Source organism: Stomoxys calcitrans, chromosome 5 (assembly GCF_963082655.1).
Source record: "Stomoxys calcitrans chromosome 5, idStoCalc2.1, whole genome shotgun sequence".
Classification (NCBI taxonomy): Eukaryota; Metazoa; Arthropoda; class Insecta; order Diptera; family Muscidae; genus Stomoxys; species Stomoxys calcitrans.
In genome coordinates this window covers 161,674,841-161,702,148 of record NC_081556.1, presented here as the reverse complement: position 1 = coordinate 161,702,148, position 27,308 = coordinate 161,674,841, and the positions used below count along the sequence as shown (strand labels likewise).

The 27,308-nt window shown below is 37.6% G+C and overlaps 1 protein-coding gene across 1 annotated transcript; it reads right to left on the bottom strand.

Annotated features, from left to right (window-relative positions):
* Nucleotides 1-480: 480 nt before the first annotated feature.
* LOC106086138 (homeobox protein unplugged) lies at nucleotides 481-27,308 on the bottom strand. Its single transcript, XM_059368819.1, has 3 exons — nucleotides 26,021-27,308; nucleotides 1,128-1,354; nucleotides 481-1,032 (listed from the first exon to the last, which is right to left on the bottom strand). The coding sequence occupies exons 1-3, from the start codon at nucleotides 26,862-26,864 to the stop codon at nucleotides 670-672; spliced, it is 1,434 nt and encodes a 477-aa protein (XP_059224802.1). The 5' UTR covers nucleotides 26,865-27,308; the 3' UTR covers nucleotides 481-669.

The window sequence follows — 27,308 nt, the reverse complement described above, 5'->3', positions numbered from 1 at the left end:
GTGGTAATTGTATCATAGACGCGTTTTCGCAATTAATACAATTCAAATACAACATACCAACGCACGACCCTTGAAGCCATCACGCCTAATATGGTTGAAAAGTCTTCTAACCAAAGACGAAACGCGTCCCATAGTGGTTGGTGTTTGTTGCTATCTTTGGCTTTCTTTTTCCATTTGCATCTCCGATCATTGAGCTCGTCTCGAAAGAGAAACAAACAAGAATTGTTCCGTTAAAAATATCTTCCAAGATTGTTCATCATTTAGTTAACGTTGAACCATGACGAAGTTGATATGATGTCACTATTTTTTGGATTTGCATTAACTGAAAACGAGTAAAAATTTCTTTGGCGCTATATGAAGTTCAACTCTATTCAAAAGTAGGTTATTTTAACTCAACCAATGGTTGACTTATTTTTTGGGTGTAGCGAATAGAAACAAAGATTTAATTTTTCACACAGTTTAATTGCGCATAATTCTATTTTATTGATTCTTTGTTTTATATTTACAATTTGTTTAGTTTTTATTTAGTCTGTAGTCTGTCTTTTTGCCGTAACAAAACATGGGATTGGATTGGGGGGGGGGGGAGGGAACACAATAAGAAACGCACCAAATGGTCAACGACATCGATCTCTAATTTCCGAATGATAGGTTTTGGAGTTGTTTTTCATTTTAATAAATACTGCGAGCTAGTGCGAGGGTGCCCGTTAAAGCGGTTAGGTTAGTGGCTGCAGGTGTGGTGGTGACTGTATTCGGTGGCATTGGTGGAGCATTGGAATTCGTGAGATTCGAATTGAATTTCTCGAAACCACTGCTGTCGGAGGTGATCTTTTTCCTTAAATCGGGTTTGGGACCACTTAGGCACATCTTCTCCATTTGCTGGTGCTGTGAGCGGACGGCAAACCGGTTAACATGTACTGGTATGGGCACAACAATTTTCGTGCCGGAGGTTCCGTTTCGCCCTAAACCGTGCGAAGAAAGTCCCGCTTTAACACGTTTCCATTTGGCTCTGCGATTTTGGAACCAAATCTTAACCTGTCAGTGAGAAAGAGAGTTACACTTTGAACTGTTTGCTAATAATTTAGAGCAACTACAACAATAGGCCATTCGTTTGTGGCAGACATGCTTACCTGAACTTCGCTCAGCTTCAGGCTGGTTGCTATTTGACTTCTCTCGGTGAGGCTTAGGTATTTCTTTGCGTGAAACTCTCTTTCCAGTTCCAGGAGCTGCTCAGAGGTGAACGCTGTCCTTCTTCGTCTCGACTTTGAATTTGAGCCGCCTAGGTTATTGGGATCTTTGTGACCATTTGAATTACCCTCGTCATCGGAACAGTCTTCACTATCTGTGTGATTGTAGGCTAAAAATAGAAAGGAAGTGGACTCATTGAATAAAGAGGCGAATACTAATAATGCTTCGGAGACACCTCACAATCCCTATATAATATACCACCCCATTGGATGTATCTGCTTGAGAGTATGAGATATCGCATTAGGTATAGCTCTTGCAAAATTTCGCAAGTATTAATGAAAATTATGACCACTATAGCCCCTAAGCTAAATCTGAACCTATGAAAACACCTTACACCAATTTTTTTTATCGGACTAAGACTGCAACTGATACGACCATCGGATGAAAGAAATATATGGGCGATATATCAAGATTTGACACGATATTATCGAAAATAAAGTATAGTATAGCCAATAACGTGACTTGTGTAAACGTTCGATCTGTACAACGATCATAAGAATACAAGGACAGACTGGTATGAATAATTCAGGAATTCTTCTTCTTCTTAGCATTCGAAACAAAAAGTTACTGGTGCAAAATTTAATAACCATCTAACAATAAAAGCGAACTGTACCTTGCCCACGGAGAGACACGCAGACCGGTATGTCCAAGTCAAATCTGGCAGTGATGCTCCAAAGTTTCAATAATACCCTGTACCACAGTAGTGGTGTAAGGTGTAAATGCGGAAACAAATTGGTCCAACTTTAGCTCTTTGACGACAAATAATTTTATTTGTACATTTAAATTTTTAATTCTTAATTGATCATTTGGCGTTTTTAAGATTTGCCCCTACGTACGGACCAAAATAAAAAATTAAATGATAAAAAGTTATTAAAACAAATTCATACAATTAGTCGTTTTCTGGATTTCAGCTTTAGTGCCGCGAAGTGCAAGGTGTACTATCCCAGCTTATAGCACAGGTTTTCTGGGATCGAGTTCAAAACAAGATTTTTAGCAATGATTATCTCTTCACTTATGGTGGCGACATTCGTGTATGTTCTCCACAATTTAACCCCAACGATTCTTATAAAATACAGACGAACAAAGTAATACCACATTACTCAAATCGCATATGTGTCAACTATGAAAGTTAACCAAAAAGACCAAGAAATCTAAGCCGACATAACCTACTATTAAGGAACCACAAAAACCTGAAGTGAGCTACCTGGAGAATCATTTCATAAAAATTGTGGTTTAGCGTTTTCTTTCAAAACGTGCACCACTGTGGCGGTGTGGATTGTTCACTACTTCAAATTAAGCCATTTGAACGTGTGACCGTAGATTCCCTTGTGCGATTTCGATGAAATTTTATATATTCGCTATCAGAGCATTTATATTAGGCTAGAAAAAAAATTAAAATATATATTTATATTTCCTAAACCGCTGTTTTCACAACAAAAAATCATTTTCCTAATATTTTATGACCATTTAACGAAGAAAAGTGGATTTTAACGACTCAGAGATAAAATCGCAACAGCTGTCAGAAGTAGTCGACTTATAACGATAAATGTATTTTTTAATATAGAAACCATGAATTGCAACAAGGCACTAAAACGACTATGAAACGACTACAAACAATTGTTGACTTCGACAAGCCAGTCCAAATATAGTCGCAAATATGACCGATTAAACATAGGTGCCTCGGTTGCCAAGTTGGTAGCGTGCTTGGATTACCAGTGCTGGGGCTCGTTGGTTCGATTCCCGCCAGAAGCCTTGGCCAGTCGCTACTGTGTTGTCACAATGGACCTAAAATTGTCTAAGTGAGACTGTAAAGGACTGCCACTCCTACCTAACCTAACCTTACATGATATTGACTTATACAAATCTTTTCAAACAAGGAGTTAATTGCTTCAATTATTGTACTTTTGATTGAAAAATTCGATATTTTTTGTATCACGGCAAGTGTTTGGTAAATAAGGCATACGTTAAACATATTTGTAATTGTACGAATTAAATTGTTATTTAACAGTATAAATCGTGTATTGACCAAGTTTATATTGTGTTCCCTTTCACACATATGTAATGCGAAAAGATGTGCGAGTCAAATGTGATGAGTCAAATATAAGTCTAGCTTCCATCACACGCAGACACAAAGTGGCGACAAAAAAATATATCAGGAAAATTAGATGTGTGACTTTTATCTATCTATATAATATGTAATTTGTATACCCTCCACCATAGGATGGGGGCATACTAATTTCGTTATTCTGTTTGTAAGTCCTCGAAATATTCCTCTGAGTCTCCATTAAGTATATACATACATGACATTTAAAGTCCAACTAGCTATGTCCATCCGTTTGTCTGTTGAAAGCAAGCTTACTTTCGAAGGAGTAAAGCTAGGCGCTTGAAATTTTGCACAAATATAAACCGATCTTGGGCCTTGACTTCTTAAGCCTCTAGAAGGCGCAATTAACGTCCGATTTGACTGAAACTTTGCTCGTGGTGTATCACTTCCAACAACTGTGTTAAGTATAGTTTTAATAGGTCTATAACCTGATATAGCTGCCATATAAACCGTAGTAAGGTAGCAATTCGTATCCGATTTGGCTATAATATAGTTGTTATATAAACTGATCTTGGGTTTTGACTTCTTGAGCCTCTAGAGGTCGCAATTATCGTCCGATTTGGCTAAAATTGCACGTGTTGTTTTGGTATTTCTTCTCCCATGACCGCTGAAATAGTGTAATGCCATTTGTGAACAAATAGAATGAATAAATGCCAAACGCAACGAATTGGAGGAAATTGTAGAATGTAAACGTGGTATTTATAAATACCACCTTATATTAATTAATATTATCTTATATTAATATTTTATTATCCATACACATGTGGATCTAGATTTCGTGGTATTCCACGCAAAATGCAAAGATTGGTATTGATAATGCTTCATTTTAAATCTGTATTTATGCAAATTATATTGTTTATAATACTCTTTTACAGACGGTGTCGTCGACAACGAAGAGAGGCTCAAAGCGGAATCGACAATTTTTCTTTGTTTTTTTAGAAGCCTGGCACTATTAAGAAAAAAATGTAATATATTTTAGCAATATTTAATCCAATTAAATAAAAAAAAATTATTAATGTGAAAAACATCAATTATTTATTTTTTAATCAAAACGGCAATAACGGTTTATTGAGTTATTAACCACTTTAATTGGCTTTTTGAGCTTATCATAAATCCGATTTGCAAAATTATTAATCAATAATACAAATTCCTCTGTATGTCGGATTGCAGCACATTTTTTAATTGAATGAATACAAATTTCTTAATTGAACATTGTAGCAGTTATATATTAATATTTTTACTTGTTCATTGTGTTTTTCTTTCATATTATTAAATGTTAACGTCTTTTAATTTACTTTAACACATACTTTTGCATTGCAGTGTGTTAGATTTATTTTGAGTCAAATTTCGTTGATCAAGAAAGAATGTGCTTGTGTTCTCATGACTGTTCCTGGTTGATCAAGAAGAATGTGATCTAATGCGCATGACTGTTCCCAGTTTTAAAAAGAGAGAGAGATAGAGTGAGAAACTCATTGAGTGTTACTTTTGCAATGTAACGCAATGTAATAGAGTCTTTTTGTGCCTGTTGTTATTGTAATTTTTACAGTCATTACATTCTCGCTTGTGAGACAATAATTTAATAGTAATGTTTCTCAGGAACAGTTTCTTTTACTCTTATTGAAATATGCTTAAGTAATATTGTTTATCTCAAACATGGTTTCCTATAAAAGGCACTGCAATGCTTAAGTCTGTCTTGATTTTTTTTTTTTTTGGAAACATTCGTTGAGGTATGAACTAAGGCTTCATGGAAACGCATTAGCGTGGCCGGTTGTCTTTAATCGTACTTTGCCGACGGCAAACAGCACTTGGCGAAAGCGAAAGCAGTCACTTGTGTGAATGCCTGAGGCAGTAACGAATTTAATTCAACCGTAAAGTATAAATTTTTCATTTACACCAATAAATTTATAACGTTTTGCATAGAAATCTTGTTGCGGGTTTGATTTACTAAGGCTGATATTTTGGTAAACCTGTCTACGCAATAAAACCTCTATAAGTTTGGCGCCCAACCCTAGTGGCCTGTGTTAACCCCATTTGAATGAAAAATTCTAAAACTTTACGTAGTAGTCAAAGACTAACCATGTCTACAAATCCTTCCTTAACTACTGAGCAGTTTGAAAGGCTTATGCAAGCGGTAGCAAAAGCCAATGTAAAGTCTGGAACCTATAGTCACTGTACGGCTCGCTACAACGGCGAAAGAGATCCTGTCAAGCTTGAAGAATTCATAGCAGCTATAACCACTTTTAAAACGGTAGAGAAGATAGAAGATGATGATGCTATCAATAGCATGCCGATGTTGTTGCTGGGGGACGCTTCTGAGTGGTGGAGTGGTGTGAAGAACAAGGCGAGAAAGTTTGAAGATGTTGTGAGAATGCTCCGTGAATCGTTTTGCCCACCAAAACCTGCATGGCGTATATATGCAGAGATCTTTGAAGCAAAGCAGCAGAAAAACGAAGCAACGGACACATTTATACGGAAGAAAAGGGCTTTGTTTGCGAAACTTCCCAAAATTCCTTTAGAAAGCGATCAAATTGATATTTTGTTCGGTATGCTTCATGTCCAGATTCGAGACAGAGTTTTTCGTCACAAAGTGGCCAACTTCGACGAGTTGCTAAAGGATGCACGAGAAGCCGAAGATGCTATTAATGAGCGTGGTAAACCTGTGAATACCGAAAATCCGTCCGTCGGTGGTCCAGTCCGATGCACATACTGTCGAAAGAAAGGACATACAAGAGACAATTGCTTCAAAAAAGAAAAATTTGATGCCGAGGCCAGGCAAGAAGCTAACGTTATAGCCCAAACGACCACGGCCAAACCAAAATTGGCATGCTATGGATGTAATATGCCAGGATATGTTCGTGCTAATTGCCCAAATTGCAGTGGTGCTAAAAAGCAGCAGAATCCTGAAGGACATGTCCATTTTAATAATATGTCAATGCGCCTAGTCGGAAGAGAGATTCCAGTTGCCAACATTCAGATGTTCGGTGTCCCTGGGCAAGCTTATCTCGATACTGGAGCTCGAACCAGTATAGCCAGTGCGAACCTAAAGAAAATTATGGATTTTCATGATTGCATTTACAATAAAGTTCGAATGGAGATTTCTTTGGCCGACGGAAGTAGATCCGTCCAAGAATGTTTGTCCACGGTGTGTAAAATTGCAATAGGAGGAAAATCATTTAACATACAGTTTGTTATACTGCCCAATGCTCCGGACAATAGAACATTATTAGGGGCAGATTTCCTAGAACAGGCAGCAATTATTCTAAATATGGGCCAAGGATATTGGTGTTTTGAAGACGATCCTGGCGTACATTTTGAGTTTCCGGATTTGTTACCGTTAAATTTAAACTTGCTGGAGACCATAAAAACGGCGAATACAAATAAGGTCGTCAAAAATTCTTCTGAGGCCGGTAAAAGGAAGTCGCAAGAATGCGAACCAACAACACCAAAGCGTTATAACCGCCAAGTCCACTTGTTCGAATTTGAAAACTTTGGCCCTGACATAACCGGAAATGATTATTCGCCTCACTCAATTCAGGCAATTTTCAAAGATTGTTTACCTGAAAATGAAAAGGACACACCGGTTCGAAACGCCAGTTCTGAGCTGGTTGCCAGCTTTGAGTACGATGACGATTATATCGACTCGATATTCACACCAATTTTGATGGTGGATTTCAAGTTTTTAAAACCATCAGATGGTGAGTGCCTTGCTCAGCATGAAAGACATGAATTGGAGCGTATTTTGCAAAAACATGCCACTATTTTTGGCGGAATTGGCGAACCAACTCCGTACATGGAACATTTCATAAATACGGACAATCATCAGCCCATAGCTTCAGCTGCATACAGACTGTCCTTTGCTAAAACAAGAGAACTTAAAACAGAAGTAGACCAAATGCTGGAATTGGGTATAGTCGAAGAATGTGAATCTGCATGGGCCTCGCCTGTCGTAATGGTGCCAAAAAGAGATGGTGGTATACGAGTTTGTGTTGACTACAGAAAATTAAATAATATAACCACACCAGATAGGTATCCACTGCCACGTATTGATGACCTTCTTCATGCTGCAAAGAGCACCAAGTTTATGACCACGTTGGATCTGCAGAGCGGCTATTACCAAATCGCTGTGAATGAAAAAGATCGAGACAAGACCTGTTTCATTACACCTTTTGGACTATTTCGATTCACAAGGCTGCCTTTTGGTTTGAGAAATGCCCCAGCTACATTTCAACGATTGATTGATCGGTTCAAAATCGGATTAAAGGATATGCTTATATTAGCCTACTTGGATGATCTTATTATCTGTTCCCCAACTTTTAATGATCATTTACGCGACTTGAATCTGGTGTTTTTTCGTTTAGAGCAATTTAAACTTCGAATAAACAGGTCGAAATGCAAATTCTGTTGCCGCGAAGTTAAATACCTAGGTCATATTCTAACACTGGATGGCATTGCGATTGATTCAGCAAAGACTTTAGCAATATCCGAGAAAAGGGAGCCGAAAAATGTGAAGGAACTAATATCTTTCATTCAAACTTGTTCTTGGTACAGAAAGTTTATTGATAACTACGCCCAGATAGCCAAGCCCCTTACAGATCTAACCAAAAAAGGTTCATCCTGGTTATGGGGAGATATTCAAAGAAAATCTTTTCAAGAATTAAAGAGAAAGCTTATAACCCCTCCTGTTCTACGACAAGCTCGAGATGGAATTCCTTTTATTATAAAGACGGATGCAAGTTCTTTTGCACTCGGTGCGGTGCTAATCCAGGGGGAGGGGCCCGATGAACACCCTATTGAATACATAAGCAGATTGCTTTCAAATGCGGAAAGAAATTATTCAACGACGGAAAGAGAAGCACTCGCAATTGTATGGGCATGCGCAAAGTTTCGGGGATACATTGAAGGCGCTGAAATAATACTGATGACCGACCATCAGCCCCTAAAGTGGCTGCTCACTATGAAGTGTCCAGTTGGTCGTTTAGCCAGATGGGCCCTACAAATTCAGCAATACAACTTTCGCGTTGAATATACCCCTGGGAAAAGTAATTCTGTAGCAGATATGCTATCTAGACCCAATGGAAATGTTGAAGAACCTGATGCCGTTAATCTATTTAGCTTTCAGATCGATTTTCCCCACAAAAATCCTGAAAACGTACGTGAAGAACAGATGAAGGACGACCTTTTAAAACAAATCATAACATGCATAGAAAGCGAGGATGAAAACCTCAGCCACTGGCTCAATCGTGGCTATGTTATGAACGATGGAGTATTGTATCGATATAATAATGATGAATCAGATGAAGCGCAATTAGTAGTTCCAGAACATGAACGATCTGATATATTAAAGATATATCATGATGAAAGTACGGCAGGACACTATGGTGCAGAACGAACTATACAAAGAATTGCTAGTAGATATTTTTGGCCAGGCATGAGAGCCGAAATAACAAAATATACTAAATCTTGTATTGAATGCCAGCGGTTTAAGGCATCTAATGTCAAACCAGCAGGTCTTATGAAAACCACGAGTTGCAAACAACGATTTGAAGTGCTAGCTGTTGACCTCTTTGGCCCGTTGCCCACAACAGATGAAGGATATCAGTGGATCCTAATAGCTGAAGATGTTGCATCCCGATGGATTGAGCTATTTCCACTTAAAGAAGCTACCGCCGAAATGTGTGCTAAGTTACTTATCGAGGAGGTCTTTCTACGCTATGGAGTACCAAGGCGACTTAAAACTGATAATGGTGTCCAATTTATTTCTGCCATAATGCAACAAGTAACATTTTGCTTCAAAATACAACAACAATTCACACCGGTCTACCACCCACAAGCCAACCCAGTTGAACGCAAAAATCGTGATATGAAGGCACAGTTGGCAATCTTAGTGCAGTGTCACCACAATGCATGGGCCAATCACCTCAGTGCTATTCGATTCGCCATGAATACCGCCAAATGCCAGACAACAGGGTTTACTGCCGCATTCCTAACATTTGGACGTGAACTAAGAACCATTGATGACGTTAATAAAGATCTACGGTCCATTGTAGAAGGCGAAAACTTTTTACCCCAAATTTCTACGTATCTTCAGAATTTGTCTACAATTTATAAAGATGCTCAAGAATCTGAACAGCATCGCCAAGATGACAACAAGAACGCTTACGATTCTCACCGAAGACCTCAACCGAGTTTTGATGTTGGGACTACTGTTATGGTCAACACGCATGTCCTAAGTCAATCATCGAAAGGCCTAACTGCCAAGTTTATACCAAAAAGAGATGGCCCCTATGTTATAACCAAGAAAATTGGCTCTACATCCTACGAGATTGCTGCTCCAAACAACATAAATATGCCTTTGGGTACCTACCATGCATCAGCTTTAACTTTATTCAGAGATGACAACTGTAATGTGATGCCAAATCCTGTTCATCCAATACGCAAACGGGGAAGACCAAGAAAGTCCTAGGTGGTTGTCGTGCTCCCGAGCCGTCTTCGCACTCCAAAGGGGGAGAATGTAGCAGTTATATATTAATATTTTTACTTGTTCATTGTGTTTTTCTTTCATATTATTAAATGTTAACGTCTTTTAATTTACTTTAACACATACTTTTGCATTGCAGTGTGTTAGATTTATTTTGAGTCAAATTTCGTTGATCAAGAAAGAATGTGCTTGTGTTCTCATGACTGTTCCTGGTTGATCAAGAAGAATGTGATCTAATGCGCATGACTGTTCCCAGTTTTAAAAAGAGAGAGAGATAGAGTGAGAAACTCATTGAGTGTTACTTTTGCAATGTAACGCAATGTAATAGAGTCTTTTTGTGCCTGTTGTTATTGTAATTTTTACAGTCATTACATTCTCGCTTGTGAGACAATAATTTAATAGTAATGTTTCTCAGGAACAGTTTCTTTTACTCTTATTGAAATATGCTTAAGTAATATTGTTTATCTCAAACATGGTTTCCTATAAAAGGCACTGCAATGCTTAAGTCTGTCTTGATTTTTTTTTTTTTTGGAAACATTCGTTGAGGTATGAACTAAGGCTTCATGGAAACGCATTAGCGTGGCCGGTTGTCTTTAATCGTACTTTGCCGACGGCAAACAGCACTTGGCGAAAGCGAAAGCAGTCACTTGTGTGAATGCCTGAGGCAGTAACGAATTTAATTCAACCGTAAAGTATAAATTTTTCATTTACACCAATAAATTTATAACGTTTTGCATAGAAATCTTGTTGCGGGTTTGATTTACTAAGGCTGATATTTTGGTAAACCTGTCTACGCAATAAAACCTCTATAACATAGTTTTTAATTTTTTCAGTTCAATTTAAGTTTTTTCAAAAAATATCTTGCATACAATTATCAAATGAGTTACTCCAAGTGAAAACCAAAACAAAGGTAGATTCGTATACGGCAACTAGACGGAATATCTATTATCGATCAGCACTTAGATTTGATGGAAACCTACCACGGCTCCTCGATAGGATTTTTGTGAGAAAACTTTTGCTGCATTTTAGTTTGAAAAGTTCTTACCAAAGCACATACCAATGAGTGCTGTCCGATTCAAGTTTAAGCTTAATGATAAGGAACCTTTTTCTAAAAGCCAAGTTCGGAAGGTGTGTGACAGGGCGCTACGATTAGAATCCAGGCATTTAGCGTCATTGGTGGACATGCTATCCATGGCTCTTGAAAATGTTGCCTTACTTCACCCATCGGCCTTTTTGTTATAAAAACAAACAAAAAAGTACAGGCTACCAACATAAGGCTTTCACACTTTGGCTCGTCTCCAAAGAGAAATAAAATGAGAAAAATAAACTTTTTTTTTATTGTGAAGCACGCTAGCTAGTCCAATTAATATGTTTATATATATATATATATATCAGTTTTCTGTCCATGAATATGATTTAAAACTTAAAATTTTTTCTAATGGCTAAAATGTGTTAAAGTCGGCAGATTGTCGCGAACAATAAGAAATAAAGTGGTAATGAAAATGAGAAGTAAATCATGATACGGCTAATGACCAGAACCATTTGAAAAATGTTCACAAATGATTCCCATCTCAAGTGTGTCTCATTTAATTAAGAACTCTCGCGACCACAAACGGCAATGCGCATTGGGGAAAATTAGCATAAATGGCATTAAGAACCCAATGTTTGATGTCAATCAAAGAAGAAAGACAACTGTAAAAACTATGTACGGCGTAAACGCTTTTCGCACAATCAACTGACATCTTGACACATGATAGCTACTCTTTGCCATCACCATCACCATCACAGTCACCCCAACACCGCCTTTGGAAAATTGTGGCCGAAGTCAAAGTCAACAACTTAATCTCCCCCTACTTTTGGCATAATTCATAACTTGCCACAACTTCATTCATGCTGAACAATAGCACCACTCCACCACACCAAGTCAGCGAGAGAAAGAACGTAGGAATGAGATGTGGAACGACGACGAATGTTCATTGAAAATGTCTGTATGTTGAGTTATACAATTAAGTGTATCCATCCATTCGTCCATCGTCCGTTTATTCCTAAAAGAAAAGGGTATGGGCAATTTGAAATGCAGCAAAAAACTTTTCCTGTTTTTCTCTTGGCAACGCACAGTGAGACAAACGGTTGTATTGCGTTCTGCAAGTCCTGAGGGAAAGTTCGGCTAAATTGTTTCCGTTTTAGATTTTGACAAGGCTCACTGTTTCAGTCGACTATAGGCGATATACTCTGTAATTTTAAATTTGGGCTTCTACTCTGACATAATGTTGTTCCGCCGACAAAGTTGGATAGTCACTTTATTAATCTTTGAAATTACACGCAAAAAAAATAAAATTTATTTGCCATAAACGAAGTTTTGGACAGTAAACTTAACTCGTCATAAGCAAGAGAATTTGTTTATGGTAAAATTACTGATTAGACATCGGTTAAGATAGAATCATGGATGACTTCATGGCAAATAAAGGGTGCGCCAGAGAAACTTACGAATGTCGCAACAAATTTTCGATCTGTGTGTGTTGTGGCTCCATCTTGCTGAAGCCACACGTTTCTAACGTTCATTTCTTCGAGGCTTAGAAGGAAGAATTCAAAATAAATTTAAAGCGATCGCGGAAGGGACGTTACGTAGCAACAGGTGAGCAGGTGAGCCCGCTGGCTCCCTACACCAAAGCATGATGGCTACTTGGGGACTTTCTCCTCCAAATGCGTCCGTTCTCGACCCCTTCCTGTCCAACTTACCGCTCGGGAGTTTTTTCAAATAAGCAAGTTTCTTTGACGCACCCTGTATAAGTACACGCAAAAATACTTTTATTGCGAATTTTGTCTTTTACTATAACTGTGTAAAGATGCGCTTTAACATATCAAACGTTTGTCATAAACGTAGGATTACTTACAATAAACAAAGTTACTTTACTTTGTTTATTGTAAATCCTTAAAAAGCTTCGCCTATGGGAGAAAGACTTTTGGTTTTGTTGTAAGACCAAAAACTCTTTAATGGCAAAAGTAACGCCCAACAAGCCCATGAGTTTGCATATAACTGCAATTAACTGTTACAGATACAATCTCACGCAAATGGCAATTTTTTAAGTTTCGTCTTACGTACAAAAATACTGATGTAGCTAATGATACAAATCATTAGAGCAACAGACAAATTCCTGCCAGGTACAAGAAAACACAACAACTCCCGTAAGTATTATTTCGTATTATTTGTAGCATAACGCATACAGCAGATCATAATACAAAACCATAATGGAGTTGTGGGAAAATGGAATGAAGTTGTGTGAAAATCGGAATAAATGCAAATAAACGTAGGATTACTTACAATAAACAAAGTTACTTTACTTTGTTTATTGTAAATCCTTAAAAAGCTTCGCCTATGGGAGAAAGACTTTTGGTTTTGTTGTAAGACCAAAAACTCTTTAATGGCAAAAGTAACGCCCAACAAGCCCATGAGTTTGCATATAACTGCAATTAACTGTTACAGATACAATCTCACGCAAATGGCAATTTTTTAAGTTTCGTCTTACGTACAAAAATACTGATGTAGCTAATGATACAAATCATTAGAGCAACAGACAAATTCCTGCCAGGTACAAGAAAACACAACAACTCCCGTAAGTATTATTTCGTATTATTTGTAGCATAACGCATACAGCAGATCATAATACAAAACCATAATGGAGTTGTGGGAAAATGGAATGAAGTTGTGTGAAAATCGGAATAAATGCAAATAAACTCTGAAAACATTTTGAAGTGAAAGATATTATCAGGGTAAAAAAAAAGTCCAACGTTTTTCACAAAAGAAGTTTGCTTAGCTAAAATTTCCTTATTTGCTTTATGTGACAGTTTTAACTTCAAACCATGCATTTGCTGTCTTCTATCATAATGTTTGTTTATATTACGCCCTTTGTTGCGTTGCTCTTTCATATTCAGTAAATAAATTACGAAATGGTTGCAGGGAAATGGGAAATATACAAAACACTTTTGCTACACCGAAAAATTGTTTGTCCTAATTTTAAGCAATTTTAAACAAAGATAAGCAAATTTAATTTAAAGATGAACAATTTTCCAAATTTTTATGGAAATATTCACTTTGTGAAAAATAATTTCCTTGATGTTCATGGCATTGTATGGTAAATGGTAGTTTAAGAACCCCTTCACTTTGCGTCTTGTTATTAAAGACAAAAATCTAAAATGAAGGTCAAAATATCCTTGAAAATTAGGAAATTGATCTTGGGGCAAGACAAGAATGTACCTTTGCCAAAGACGCAAAAAAAGACGCCTTACAAATAGGAGCGTCTTTCAATGTTTAGTGTTTTAGGTTAAGGTGCTGAATTTAAAAAAATTAGTTTTTCAAAAAAATAATAGTGGGTCAGTAGTATTTGAAGTAAAATAAAGGAAATTTAATTTAAAGATAGCGTCTTTATATTAAAGTTTTGGTTCGTTGGCTAATCCTACGAATAAGGAAAAATCTTAAGTTTTCGGCCAACATTTTTTCAGTGTATATTGCATAACAATACTTTCTTTGAGATGAAATTTGTCACTTATCGAATAATAATTGCCAACAAATCTATTTTGGATAGGAATTATTCTAAATTCTATATTTTGCTATTCAAATGGTTTATGACTTCATTTTCTCCAGGTTGACGTCATGTGTGTATTGTTAATTTGTAGAAATTTTTTTACCTAACGCAAAATTTAATTTCCGTGTTTATCATCCGCACATAACCGCATTCCTATCTACACTGAATAAGACTTGACTGACCACACCTTATGAAAAAAATCCAAAAAAGAGATGTGAGTGTGCGTCCTTACATGACATAATAACCAGGTGGTGTATCGTAAACAGCTGAGTATAATTTTTTCTCGCGAAGTGCACAGTCTGTCAACGAGTTTTGGTTGTGTGTGTGTATTATAGTTAAGAACCATATACAAAGAAACAAACAACGAGAAACGGCGCGAACTAGTTACATACACAAAATCAGAGTTACACTAATCACTGATTTTGACAGATAGTGCACTCAATATTTAGTTGTTGGGCAACTGCCACTACCTGGAAATGAATATATCTTGCGTCCTTATAAGCGCTCACGCGCTTACTCTCTCTCTTGTAGTTTAAAGAGACACAAGAGATGAACAAGTCAAATTAAACATCTTTTTGCATAACATAGCATCTTTTGCTGTAAACAAATAAGTTTTGGCTTAAAAGACCCATCTTTCTAAAGGTTTTAGCCATACACGAAGTGACTGCTACATCAAAAAGCGGCAAATTTAGAACTACCGTTCAACAGCAAGGGGGAAATGTTAAACGGTAGGTCATTAGAGATTGCAAATGGATCATATCGGTTCAGATGTGTATATAGCCGCCATATAATGGTTCAGATGTGGATATAGTCCATATCGGTTCAGATGTGGATGTAGCCCGCATATAAACCAATCTATCGTCTTGACTTTTTGAGCTGCTAAAGGGCGCAATTTTTATCCGATTGGACTATAATTTTGCACAATGACTTCTCCTTCGACCTCCATCATCTGTGTTATTTATGATCTGAATCGGTGTATAACCCGATATAGGTCCTATATTAACCGATCTCGCGATTGTATTTATTAAGCCTCTAGAGCACAACGACTTCTCGTATGACGTCCTATATATATATGTCAAGTATGGTCTGAATCGGTTCCTAACTTGATACAGCTCCCATATAAACATATCTCTTAATTTGGCTTGCACCATATTATATAAACTTCCTGTTTGAGCATCGACATAATTCCTAAAACACAGCTGGTTCGTACATTAAAACAATCACAAGACAACATAGTATATAATGAAAAAAACTAGATCGAATCCACTCGAATCAGCTGTTCTACTGGACGAAATCAATCAGCTGTAGAATTGCCATTTAAGGACAGTGGAAGAATGTTGATGATCCACTGAGATATCATTTTTACGATATTAAACAAGTTTGAAAATGAGTTTGAGGCGTCAGAGATCTGATTCCCACATACGAATAAGTTTTTGTACGAAATTAAATTACGAATCGTACCTATTATGTATTTGGATACGATAGTAATTATTCGAACATGTTATCGGCCTTTGAGTATAAAAATCGTCCAACTCAATGTAAACAAAGCAATTGGAAAACACACAAAAAGCTGAATCCTGCCGAATTTAATTTGTGCTAAATTTGACATGTCATTAGACAACTACATGCCGTATAATAGATCCTTAAGTAGTCAATGCATATGCGACGTCTTTCAAAACAATTTTTATTTTGTGCCTGTCTGCAACATTGAATGAGTTTCGTTTTGTTCCACCTTTTTTTTAAAAATTCAATATAAAAAAAGTTTGCTAAAAAAAGATTATTATGTAAGACAACTTGAAACTTAAAAACAATACGTTACAGAGAAGTATTCGTTATAGAGTTTAAAATTCGTGAAAATGTCCGAAAAAAGTTGCATTCTCAATTTTTATTCGTTATAGAGAACTATTCAAAATAAAGGGAAGTTCGACTGTATTTTAAATAACCCCATTAAAAGAAATCGCATGGACTCACATCTGGAGAGGGTGCCGGTCATTGAAGATCGCCTCTGAGAAAGATGAGGCGGTTGGGGAAATGTTCTCGCTACAAATTCATTGAGTCTCGTGCTGTGGCTCGATCTTACAAAAACCACACGTTTCTAACGTTCATTTCTTCGAGACTTGAAAGAAAAAAATCCTTGATCATGTTCCTGTAACGAGCTGCTTTCACGGTAACTTCCTCACTCTTTCGATATTTTCCGGAGCTTTAATGGTCCGTTGAAGTCCATTACTGGCTTAAGTGGCACTTCCAGACTCCCGAAATGAGTTAACTCACGACTGAATCGAATTACGGCCAGGAACGAGTCTATGAGGAGGAATTTCCCAGCGAGCGCGGAAGGCACAAGTGAACGACCGTTAGAAATGAATCTCCCGACGACAAAGGCCCGCTGCTCCCTAGACGAGAGCATGATGGCAACTGACTGGGGGGAGAAACAAACTTGCGCCAGATGTGCCTCCCCGACCAACTCACCGCTCCGTAAGTTAAAGTTTGCTTTAATGGTATTACAAAGCATTTGTAAAATTTGCATCTAAAACGTTTTTCACCATTGCCAAGTGTTTTGACAAAACAATTCTCAAATAAAACAATTTACAAAATAAAGTAAAATGTTCCGTTTGACAATCTGTACCTTTATTGTAGTCAATGTGCAAGTCACGTTTGGTATCCAATCCTCACGAAATTTTCTACATCACTTTTTAGCCCAAAGACGAACGAAAATCGACTCAGTGTAGGATATAGCTCCCATGTATATAAATCGCCCGATTTGTACTTATATGGAGGTAGTAACTACAATTCCACCAATTTGCAAGAAATTTGGTTAGGAATCTTTTATGCCCATGCTAAATTTAATCGAAATCGGGTTAGATTTACATAAAGACGCCTCCCGATTTTTAATTATTGGGCCGAAGGGATTGCAATTTAAAAACGGCGGTGCTAGCTCTATCCAACTCTGAACCAATTTTGATTTAATCCAATAGAGGCCTTCAGATGGATAACAAAAAACATTCCATGCCAAATTTCGTGCAGTTGCCAAACTGTTTGTGGGTTGCGAAGACCGCCTCAAAACTTTATTATCGAAGCTAAATGCTAAAGTCCATCCCTTGGCCAAATGTGCAACAAATTTAGAGGTTAGAGGATTTGAATCAGGAACTTAGAAAACGAACCAAAAACGGCAGAGACGTCTGTCTGTGCTGGCATAACTTTGCTCGTTCGTATTGTACCCACATACTCGTATATGAAAACTGAGTGCTTGGGTTCTTTTAAGTCGGTTCCAGTGTCTGTGTGTCTGTCTGTACTGCAAAAAAAGAAAAGTAAAAGCCAAAGCGAATCAATTGAATTTTCGTTACAGAAAAAATTAAATATTCATAACTGACGTTACTGGCGTCGTTGGAACGAGTTCATTCTTCACTCAAGCGACGCAACGAGTTTCAATTACAGTGAGCAAACAATTATTCCACCCAACAAGAACAACAACAACAACAACAGCTACACTAAGTGAATGAGTAACAATGATAATTTGCGAACGTCGTCCACGCTCAATAAAAGATTTCAAGGGGGAGTGCTGTGCGGTACGGTGCGTGTTGTGTTGTGCTGTTGGCTTTTTGTATTCCAAAAGAACATCCTTTTAAATGCCATATGGATGTTTTGGGCCGGGGTGAATTTAATCGATGGTGATTAGTGGTTGGATTATGACACAGCAGACAAGTATACAACAACACACACCAAATTGAATATAAATCTCTGCCAGCAAAACTATCAAACCAGTCATCCATGTAAGTGCGAACAACGCAAATGGTGCGCATACACATTTCAAGACGCTATCGTTTTGGGCTATCATTGCTATCTGATGATGTTGTCCTTTGGCCCCTCGAAATCAGAGGTTTGAGGGTAGCTTTTTACGCCCACCACTCATAATTCACATTTAATGAAACATTTAGCGGTTGGACATACACTAGAGATATGCACGTGACTGATTTTTCACTCACGCTTGTGACAAAAAAAAATTACTGACGCACAACTTTTATATGTCGACTCACGTTCAAGCATCACAACAGACACTCACGAGATTAGTATTTACAAAACACTCACGAGTCACGGTTTCCCTCTCTCACGCTCAGGCACGATGTATTTTAATTCAGTCACGATAACGTACTATCATCGGATTGAATTTGGATCTCACTCACGTGCACACCTCTAGTATACATTCTGCTGTCACAGGCAAAATAAATAACTCGTTTCACATAAAGAAAATTTTCTACAAGTAAACTTCTTTTGTGAAAAATGTTGAACTTTTTTGCGATGAAAGTACATGTTTTTGCGATAAATTCCTGCGAAAATTTGTGACAAATACAAAGTTTTTGCCCTGACAAAAGCTTTTATTCTTGATATATAGAACATGTTATACGGGGTTTCAACTAGTTTTTCTTTATTTATAAATTAATATATTGTCATGTTTATGTGCATGTATATTTTTTTAATTTTGAAATAGATTGCAAATTCATGTCAAGTTCAATTTCATGTTGCAACATAATTCAAATTTAAAAAAAACGTTTGTATCAGAATGTGCCTATAGCAGTAACTAGCACAAAAGTGCAATTATGTACAAGCCCTTGGCCTTGCTTGGCTTTATTTTCCTGTGTACGTACACAAGTATTTGGCCATCTCTGGTCTATACACTCAAATACTCATCCTTTCTCTCGAGTAGGGGAGGTGCAAGGGAATAATTATTGGTTTGGCAAACGAATAATCGTTAGCGACTGCCGAAATACTTTTGCCATTGAAGATTATTTTGGTTTTACAACAAAAGAGAGGTCTTCGCACCGTAGGCAAAGCTGCTGAAGGGTTTACAAGAAACAAAGTAAGTTAACATCAATAAAGCTACATTTATGGTTAACGTTTGATATGTTGAATCGAAACGTTATACAGTTGCAATAAAAAATAACTTTGTAATAATAGCAATTTGTTTGTCGTAAAAATGTCCCAACCGTTTTATTTTTTGCATGCATTTATAACATCCTTGACTTGTTTAATTGTTTGGCCATGTCATGCTTTTAAATTTTCATTGGCTGGTAATAAAACGCAATAAAGACTTTGTCATATGTATGCAAATCAATCTAAATTCACTTGGGTCAGAGCTTTTGATTCGAATTCGTGCGAAAAGTACAATCACTTATTTAGAAGATGTAGTTAATATCGGGCAATAATGGATATCAATAAAAGGGCAGAGACTAGTCGAAATGTTGTGTTTCTATATAAACTTGGGTGAGTAAAAAAGCAGTAAGGAAAGGCAAAAGTCGGGCGGTACCGACTTTATAATACCCAACACCTACACTATAGGTACAAAGTGGGAGCTATATCTAAGTCTGAACCAATTTTGATGGACCTCGCCGGATGTTTTCAGATGGGTTATTAAACAACCCGTATCAATTTTTGAGCAAATATGTTCTTATACCGCGATGGTATGAGCTGCTCCCATCTTCAATCCATTCTCCTATCGCCTTAAGTCTCATAGCCGCAGTGGCTGCCTCACACTTAATTTGTATGTCAATGGGTCGAATATCTAGAATACTCTCCAGTGCCCAAGTGGGCGTGGTCCTCATCGCTCCGCCTATGCCAAGACAACATGTTCTCTGAACCTCTTGTATGGTCCTTATGTTGCACTTTTTCTCCATAGCAGTCCACCAAACTACTGAGGCGTAAGTAAGTATTGGTCTAATAACGCTCCTGTAGAGCCAGTGGACTATCCTACGATTCAGGCCCCATCTCGAGCCTACGGCTCGCCTACATAGTGCCCAATTCCAATTCAGTTTTCTGTCCAAGATCACACCTAAGTATTTGACCTTGTCAGATATCGAAATCGTCTTATTGAAGAAACCTGATGCGTTAAATTGGCCCACTCGTGAACAGGCATATCTCAGTCTTCTCTGGGTAAACATTGAGAACTCTGGGTCTAGCCCAGTCATATGCCATATGCAAGACCCATTCGGATCTTCTGCATAGCTCCTTCGGATCCTTGCCCTTTAGAAGTATTATAACATCGTCTGAGTAGCAGACTGGTTCAAATCCCTCCTCAGTCAGCATCCGCCGAATCAAAGGATTCTTCTATTTTATGCACAACCTCGTGCAGGGCAGTCTCCACCGACCTTCCCATGACCTAGGCATGCTGTTTGTATTTGACAGTTCGCTGGATGTCATACTCTTTATCATGGCGTCCACAATACGTTCCATAGTTTTGAGTAAAAAGGACATAAGGCTTATGGGTCTGTAGGCCTTTGCTGTAGCATAACTTGCCTTGCCGGGCTTGGGTACAAACACCATCCTTGACTCCTGCCGGGCTTTCGGAGTATATGCATGTCCTAGGCACGCTGTGAAAATTTTGGCCAGGCGAGGCGATAGATAATCTTTCTGTAGTAACGCCGGTAATATTCCATCAGATCCGGGTGACTTAAATAGTTTGAAGCTCTTCAAGGATTGCTTCACAATAAATTTCGTAGATATAAACCTTCAATCAACGTCATTATTCCAAGATTCCGGTGTCTCCGTGAGTCCCTTCGTATCATGTGGAAAATGGGTTTTCATCAAAAGCCTCAACAAGTCCTCCGTAGTCTCTGCTCTCACTCCCATGTCGTCTACTAAAGTTTCAGTTTGGACATGGGTTTTTGAGAGAAACTTTTTATCTTGGCGGCGCCATTAATGCTATCGGCCTGTTCGCAGAAAAGCTTCCAAGAGGCAAGTTTTGCCGCTCTTGTAATCTTATTGTAGTCCTTGAGCCGTGTGTAATATACATCCCAATAAACTTCCGCCTTTTTACGACGTGCTCTGTTAAAAAGTCTGCGGACTTATTTTTGACAAGTTTTTTTTTTACTTTGAAATTATAATTAAAAAAATTATTTTTTATGGAGAGATAAAAAAACGCTCTCTTTTTTATTCATATTTTTGTCTATATAGTTGGTCATTGGCATTTCTTTTCGCGTTACAAATGTGTGAAAGGGAACACAATCAATGCACAATGTGTACTATTAAATAACATTTTGATTCATAAACTGAAACAAAAAAAAATTGATTTTAATCACGAAATTAATTGATCCAATTAACTTTTTTAAGTGAAACTGCTTTAATCACGAAAATGATAATATCAATCAAAGTATAAATTGTGTGCATGAACCAAATTCCTAGTCAAAAACATGTGATTTTTCTTATTTCTAACATTTCCAGCATTTGACTAAAGAATCAAACATTTAGACATGTTGCAGCAAAATGACCAATATTCAAATCAGTGAGAGTTCACTAGCTTATGACTAAATAAAGCCAAGTACGCTGCTTACTTTTGTTTGCAACTTGTCGCCACCTATAATTGTAACGGCTCTATTTAAAAGCTGTAATTTAAAATAATTCCATTTGTAGACACATTTCCAAAACCAAAAATCTTTTCCATAATTACCAATTTCCTTCATAGTACCCCATTTCATTTAAATATAAGACAAGGCCAACATTTGCAGTGTTATTTTTCAGTTCTATCAAGTGCAAGTCAGATATACAGGTTAGAATTTCAATAAAAAGTAGTACTGGGTAGTTATTGATATCATGCGATAACAGCCGTTAACATGCGATTCGCCCTGTATAGCGTTAAAATAAAGCAATTAATCCAAAAACAAAACAAATGTTAATCAAACAGAAATCGGCCACAAATGAACACTTCACCATAGATTGCATTTGTCGTGCACCTTGAACGATTTTTCATAAGCAGATTAAGCTTTGGACCATACTCGACATGGATGTTGAAAGCCATAGCAAAACACAACGTGGAAAACAGGTACACAGAACAAATTTAGTTTCAATTTTGAACGATTAAACATGGCACTAACTTATAAAAAGTCTTCGAACAAGTTGATTAATTGCTATAAAAATTTTCAACATAAAAATGCGACTTTTTGCTATCACGGTAAGTATTTTGTAAAAAACGCATACGTTGAGCATAATTTTAATCGTACGAATTAAAATTGTTATTTAATAGTATAAATTGTGTGGATCTATTCTCTTTCACACATACGTATACATATGTCTGGTTTCTATCATATACAGACACATACTGACGTGGCTAACAAAAACTATCAAGAACAAGTAAAAAGGCGTTAAGTTCGGTCGGGCGAACTTTGGATACCCACTACCTCGGGTATACATGTAAACCACCTTTCGGCAAAATTGTGAAAAATGCATACCTTATGCCCAATAGCAGCTATATCGGAACATGTTTTGATTTGGGCCAAATACTAATAATTACAAGTCATTGTTCAATTGTGTATAACAAAATATTGGTCTTTTTAGTAGCTATGTCTAAAGACAAGCCGATCTGAACCATATACGACACGGATGTCGAAAAGTCTAACATAAATCACTGAGTCAAATTTCGGTGACATCGGACTATAAATGGGCTTTTTTGGGCCCTTAAATCAAGAGATTGGTCTATATGGCAGCTGAACCATATGCGACACGGATGTGGAAAAGCCTAACATAAGTCACTGTGTCAAATTTCGGCGACATCGGACAATAAATGCGCCTTTTTTGGGCCCTTAAATCAAGAGATCGGTCTATATGGCAGCTATATCTAAATCTGGACCGATCTGGGCCAAATTGAAGAAGGATGTCGAAGGGTCTAACTCAACTCACTGTCCCAAATTTCGACGAAATCGGACAATAAATGCGCCTTTTATGGGCGCAAGACCTTAAATCAAGAGATCGGTCTATATGGCAGCTATATCCAAATCTGGACCAATCTGATAGTATAGTATCTGATAATAGTAGAATAATGTCGAAGGGCCCATCACAACTCACTGTCTCAAATTTCGGCGACATCGGACAATAAATGCGCCTTTTATGGGCTCAAAACCTTAAATCGAGAGATCGGTCTTTATGGCAGCTATATCCAAATCTGGACCGATCTGGGCCAAATTGAAGAAGGATGTCGAAGGGCCTAACACAACTCACTTTGCCAAATTTCGGGGACATCAAACAATAAATGCACTTTTTATGGGCCCAAAACCTTAATCGAGAGATCGGTCTATACGGCAGCTATATCCAAATCTGGACCGATCGGGGCCAAATTGAAGAAGGATGCCGAAGGGCCTAACACAACTCACTGTCCCAAATTTTGGCAAAATCGGACAATAAATGCTCCTTTTATGGGCGCAAGACCAAGGACCTAACACAACTCACTGTCCCAAATTTCTACAAATTCGGAAAATAAATGTGACTTTTATGAGCCTAAGCTCCTAAATCAGCGGATCGGTCTATATGGCAGCTATATCCAAATCTGGATCAATCTGAGCCAAATAATAGAAGAATGTCGAAGGGCCCAACACAACTCACTGTCCCAAATTTCGGCGACATCGGACAATAAATGCGCCTTTTATGGGCTCAAAACCTTAAATCGAGAGATCGGTCTATATGGCAGCTATATCCAAATCTGGACCGATCTAGGCAAATTGAAGAAGGATGTCGAGTGACCTAACACAACTCACTGTCCCAAATTTCAGCAAAATCGGATAATAAATGTGGTTTTATGGGACTAAGACCCTAAATCGGCGGATCGGTCTATATGGGGGCTATATCAAGATAAAGTCCGATATAGCCCATCTTCGAACTTAACCTGGTTGTAGACAAAAAAAGAATCTGTGCAAAGTTTCAGCTCAATATCTCTATTTTTATAGACTGTAGCGTGATTTCAACAGACAGACGGACAGATGCACGGACATGGCTAGATCGTCTTAGATTTTTACGCTGATCAAGAATATATATACTTTATAGGATCGGAAATGGATATTTCGGTGTGTTGCAAACGGAATAACAAAATGAATATACCCCCATCCTTCGGTGGTGGGTATAATATGCTGAAAAAAATGGTGTACTATTTTTTTGTTTGCCTGTTACTTGTTTTAATTACTTTAAGGATTTTTTTTTAGAAATTTTGTTGGAAGAGATGATTTTAATTTGTGAAATAATCCATTGGTATACATTTCGAAATGTGACTTAGCTCGTTCGCATTTGTTGTTATTGCTCTACTAATGTGGCATGGCCTTTTGTCTCTGAATTTAAAGAAAAAAGATTATGGAAGGTATACATTCAGTGGTGATTGTAATAGTCTAATAGTCAGCAGAAAGTGTTTGCTATTTTCAGCAGACTTTTTTCTATGAGTGTATACTTTTAGTGAGGAATAAGAATAGAATACAAAACTTTTTGTGTATCATTTTAAGCAAATGTGGAGAGCTTATAAGATAAAGTATATATAAGTATAAGATAAATAATTTTAGGTCTGTTCCGGTTTTCGAATTCTCAAAACTCAAAAAAATATTTTTCTTATTCGAATTCTTTTTTTTTCTTTTGAAAAATGGGCAACTAATGTATATACTAATACTACAATAATATGTTGAATTGACGTACTGAACAACTTTGGAACAGAAATGGTAGAAAGATCTCAGCGACTATTTCAAAAGCAGAACAGAATACAAACCATTAGTGAATTTGAATTTGAATTTGCAAGTCACTCTAGACCAAAAAATTAAAGAAATCAAATTTGCCGATTTCATTTTGTTATCGAAAATCCCGAAAATTTTCTGAAATCGGCAAAAAGCCTTAGATGACACGAAAAATATGTTTTCGAATTTTTTATATATGCGGATAGCCGGGAATAAGGAATTAAAAATGAAGGCTCTGTGTAAATGGATGCTTTACCAGGATATAGACCGGAAATAATAACAGAACTAAACATTTACATTTTTGGGTAAATCGCATGTAGAGAAATCGGTTACATGGGAACCATATACGATAATGGATAGAATTTGGCTGCAAAGATCTCCAATAGTATGGTATACCCTCCGCCATTGGATGGATGTTTTCTGGATTTCTTGATCTAAGATCCTTTAACGTACATGTTCTACAATAGATCGCCATGACATTCTAAACCGAGTTATGCCAAGTATGGTCAAAGCAGAAATTACAAATTTTTCGCATACGTGAGGCGATATTTCTTGCGTGATCGTGTGTCACTCACGCACACATCTCTTCAACAAAAACATATACAATGAAAAAAACATAAATTTTATCAGCGATTACAATCAGAGTTGGATTGAAAATCTATTCTACTCAATAAGAGTACTATTTTCTAATAAAAAATGCCACTCGAGTATTCACGAAAACAACGCGTAGGAAAACATATTTTGTTTTTGACCAAATCACGCGAAATTTTGCACAACTACACCATTCGAAACTGCATGACGATATACTTATCCCCTCAAAATTTTCAGACATATTTTTGCCTTAGTTCAACGGCATGCCGGTTACAGTTGTTTCCCTATATATAACATGCTTTCCCCCTCTTCAGTGGCATGAGAGGAATAACCACAGACTATTATTTCTCTGCAAAAAGCATGACGGCTAATTCCAGGTTGTTTCGGATTTTGCATTTTTAAAATCTAAAATATGCACTTGACTGCTTGTCCTTTTTTAGGTTGCAGATACTTTGACCTTTGTTATCCTTGAGTCATTTTTCTCTCGAGAGTCTATTGAAACCGATCCGTAGATAAATGGCTACCATTTATTAAACTAACCTCCACCACTTACCTCTATTTTTATCCACTTCAGTTCTGCAGTTTTGGGGGGACATTGTTAGGCTTATGTCGCTGCAAGAGTCACCACTGCAATCGTAGTCTTCGTCTACAACGTCCACAGATGTGTCCTCGGTGTGAGGATGCGAACTGCTGCTGTCAGAGCAGTCAATTCTGCTATTAAGGTGAAAAGATGGAACCGACATCGGAGTGGGATTCGCCGAGCTATTCAAGGCGACCTCACCAAATACTTTGTGGGCGAATCGATTTGCAATCGAAAGGTTTTGTACATTTTCCGAAGTTAGACCACTGGTCATAATTTCCGCAAGCTTTTGACGCGAGGTCAGATCATTGGCGAGACTAACGGATTGTTGTAGGAGAGTCTCATTCAGAGAGGACATTGTAGGGGGAATTGGACCCAAGCCGAATGCCGGTATCAGGAACCTAGTTTGTAGTTGTGCCTCAAAATCGGCCGATGTGTTTGAAGAGTTCAGGGGCGGAGAGTTATGCGGGAGGCTTACGTTGTTCGGCGGGCTGGAGCCTTTTTCACTTTGTTCCTTTAACAGAGTGTTTGTCACATAGTCTCCGCTGTTGGCAAGAAGTTGCGAGATCCTGTCGTGGTTTTGAGCAAAATACCCATGCAACCATGGATTATAAAGGGGAAAGTTGGTTAAACCTAAAGCTGAAGATGCCACCATGGCTCGGGCACTCAGTTCCTCCGTTATCTCGTTATTGTTTGCCGCTTTTTCGCTGCCCTTATGAACTGCTTGATGGTGGGTAGCAATGAGACTTTCTATTGAAAAGGGCGTTGGAAACTTGCTGAGTTTCGTTGGTACGTCCGATTCCATTTTATTATCCATTTATGCGTTTTTTTTTGTTTTGTTATACGTTTAGACTTTTATTTGATCTTCTATTTGTAAGCACTTGATCTTGTTTTTATGTATCAATCCCTATTTCTTGTTTTTTTATAACGCTGACAAAAACGTTGGGTATGTCACAAAAATATACACCATTGTATCAATGAGCCATTCACACCCGCGCAATTATTACAGTCGAAATTGTTTGGAAATCTTTTAGAAATTACTATAAAATGCTTCGGAGCACAACGGGCACACTCACACGCACGCGGTTCAGTGATCCGTTTAAAAGTCTTCGGCGTACTGACAGTATCCGTTGTGCGTCTAACCGGAGCTGCTATCCACACATCACGTACCACCAAACAATGGAAACTGTGTTTGGGTTCCACCAGCCCACCGGCCCGATGCCAGACCAGCAAAAGAAGAAAAACAACCACCAGACAGCCA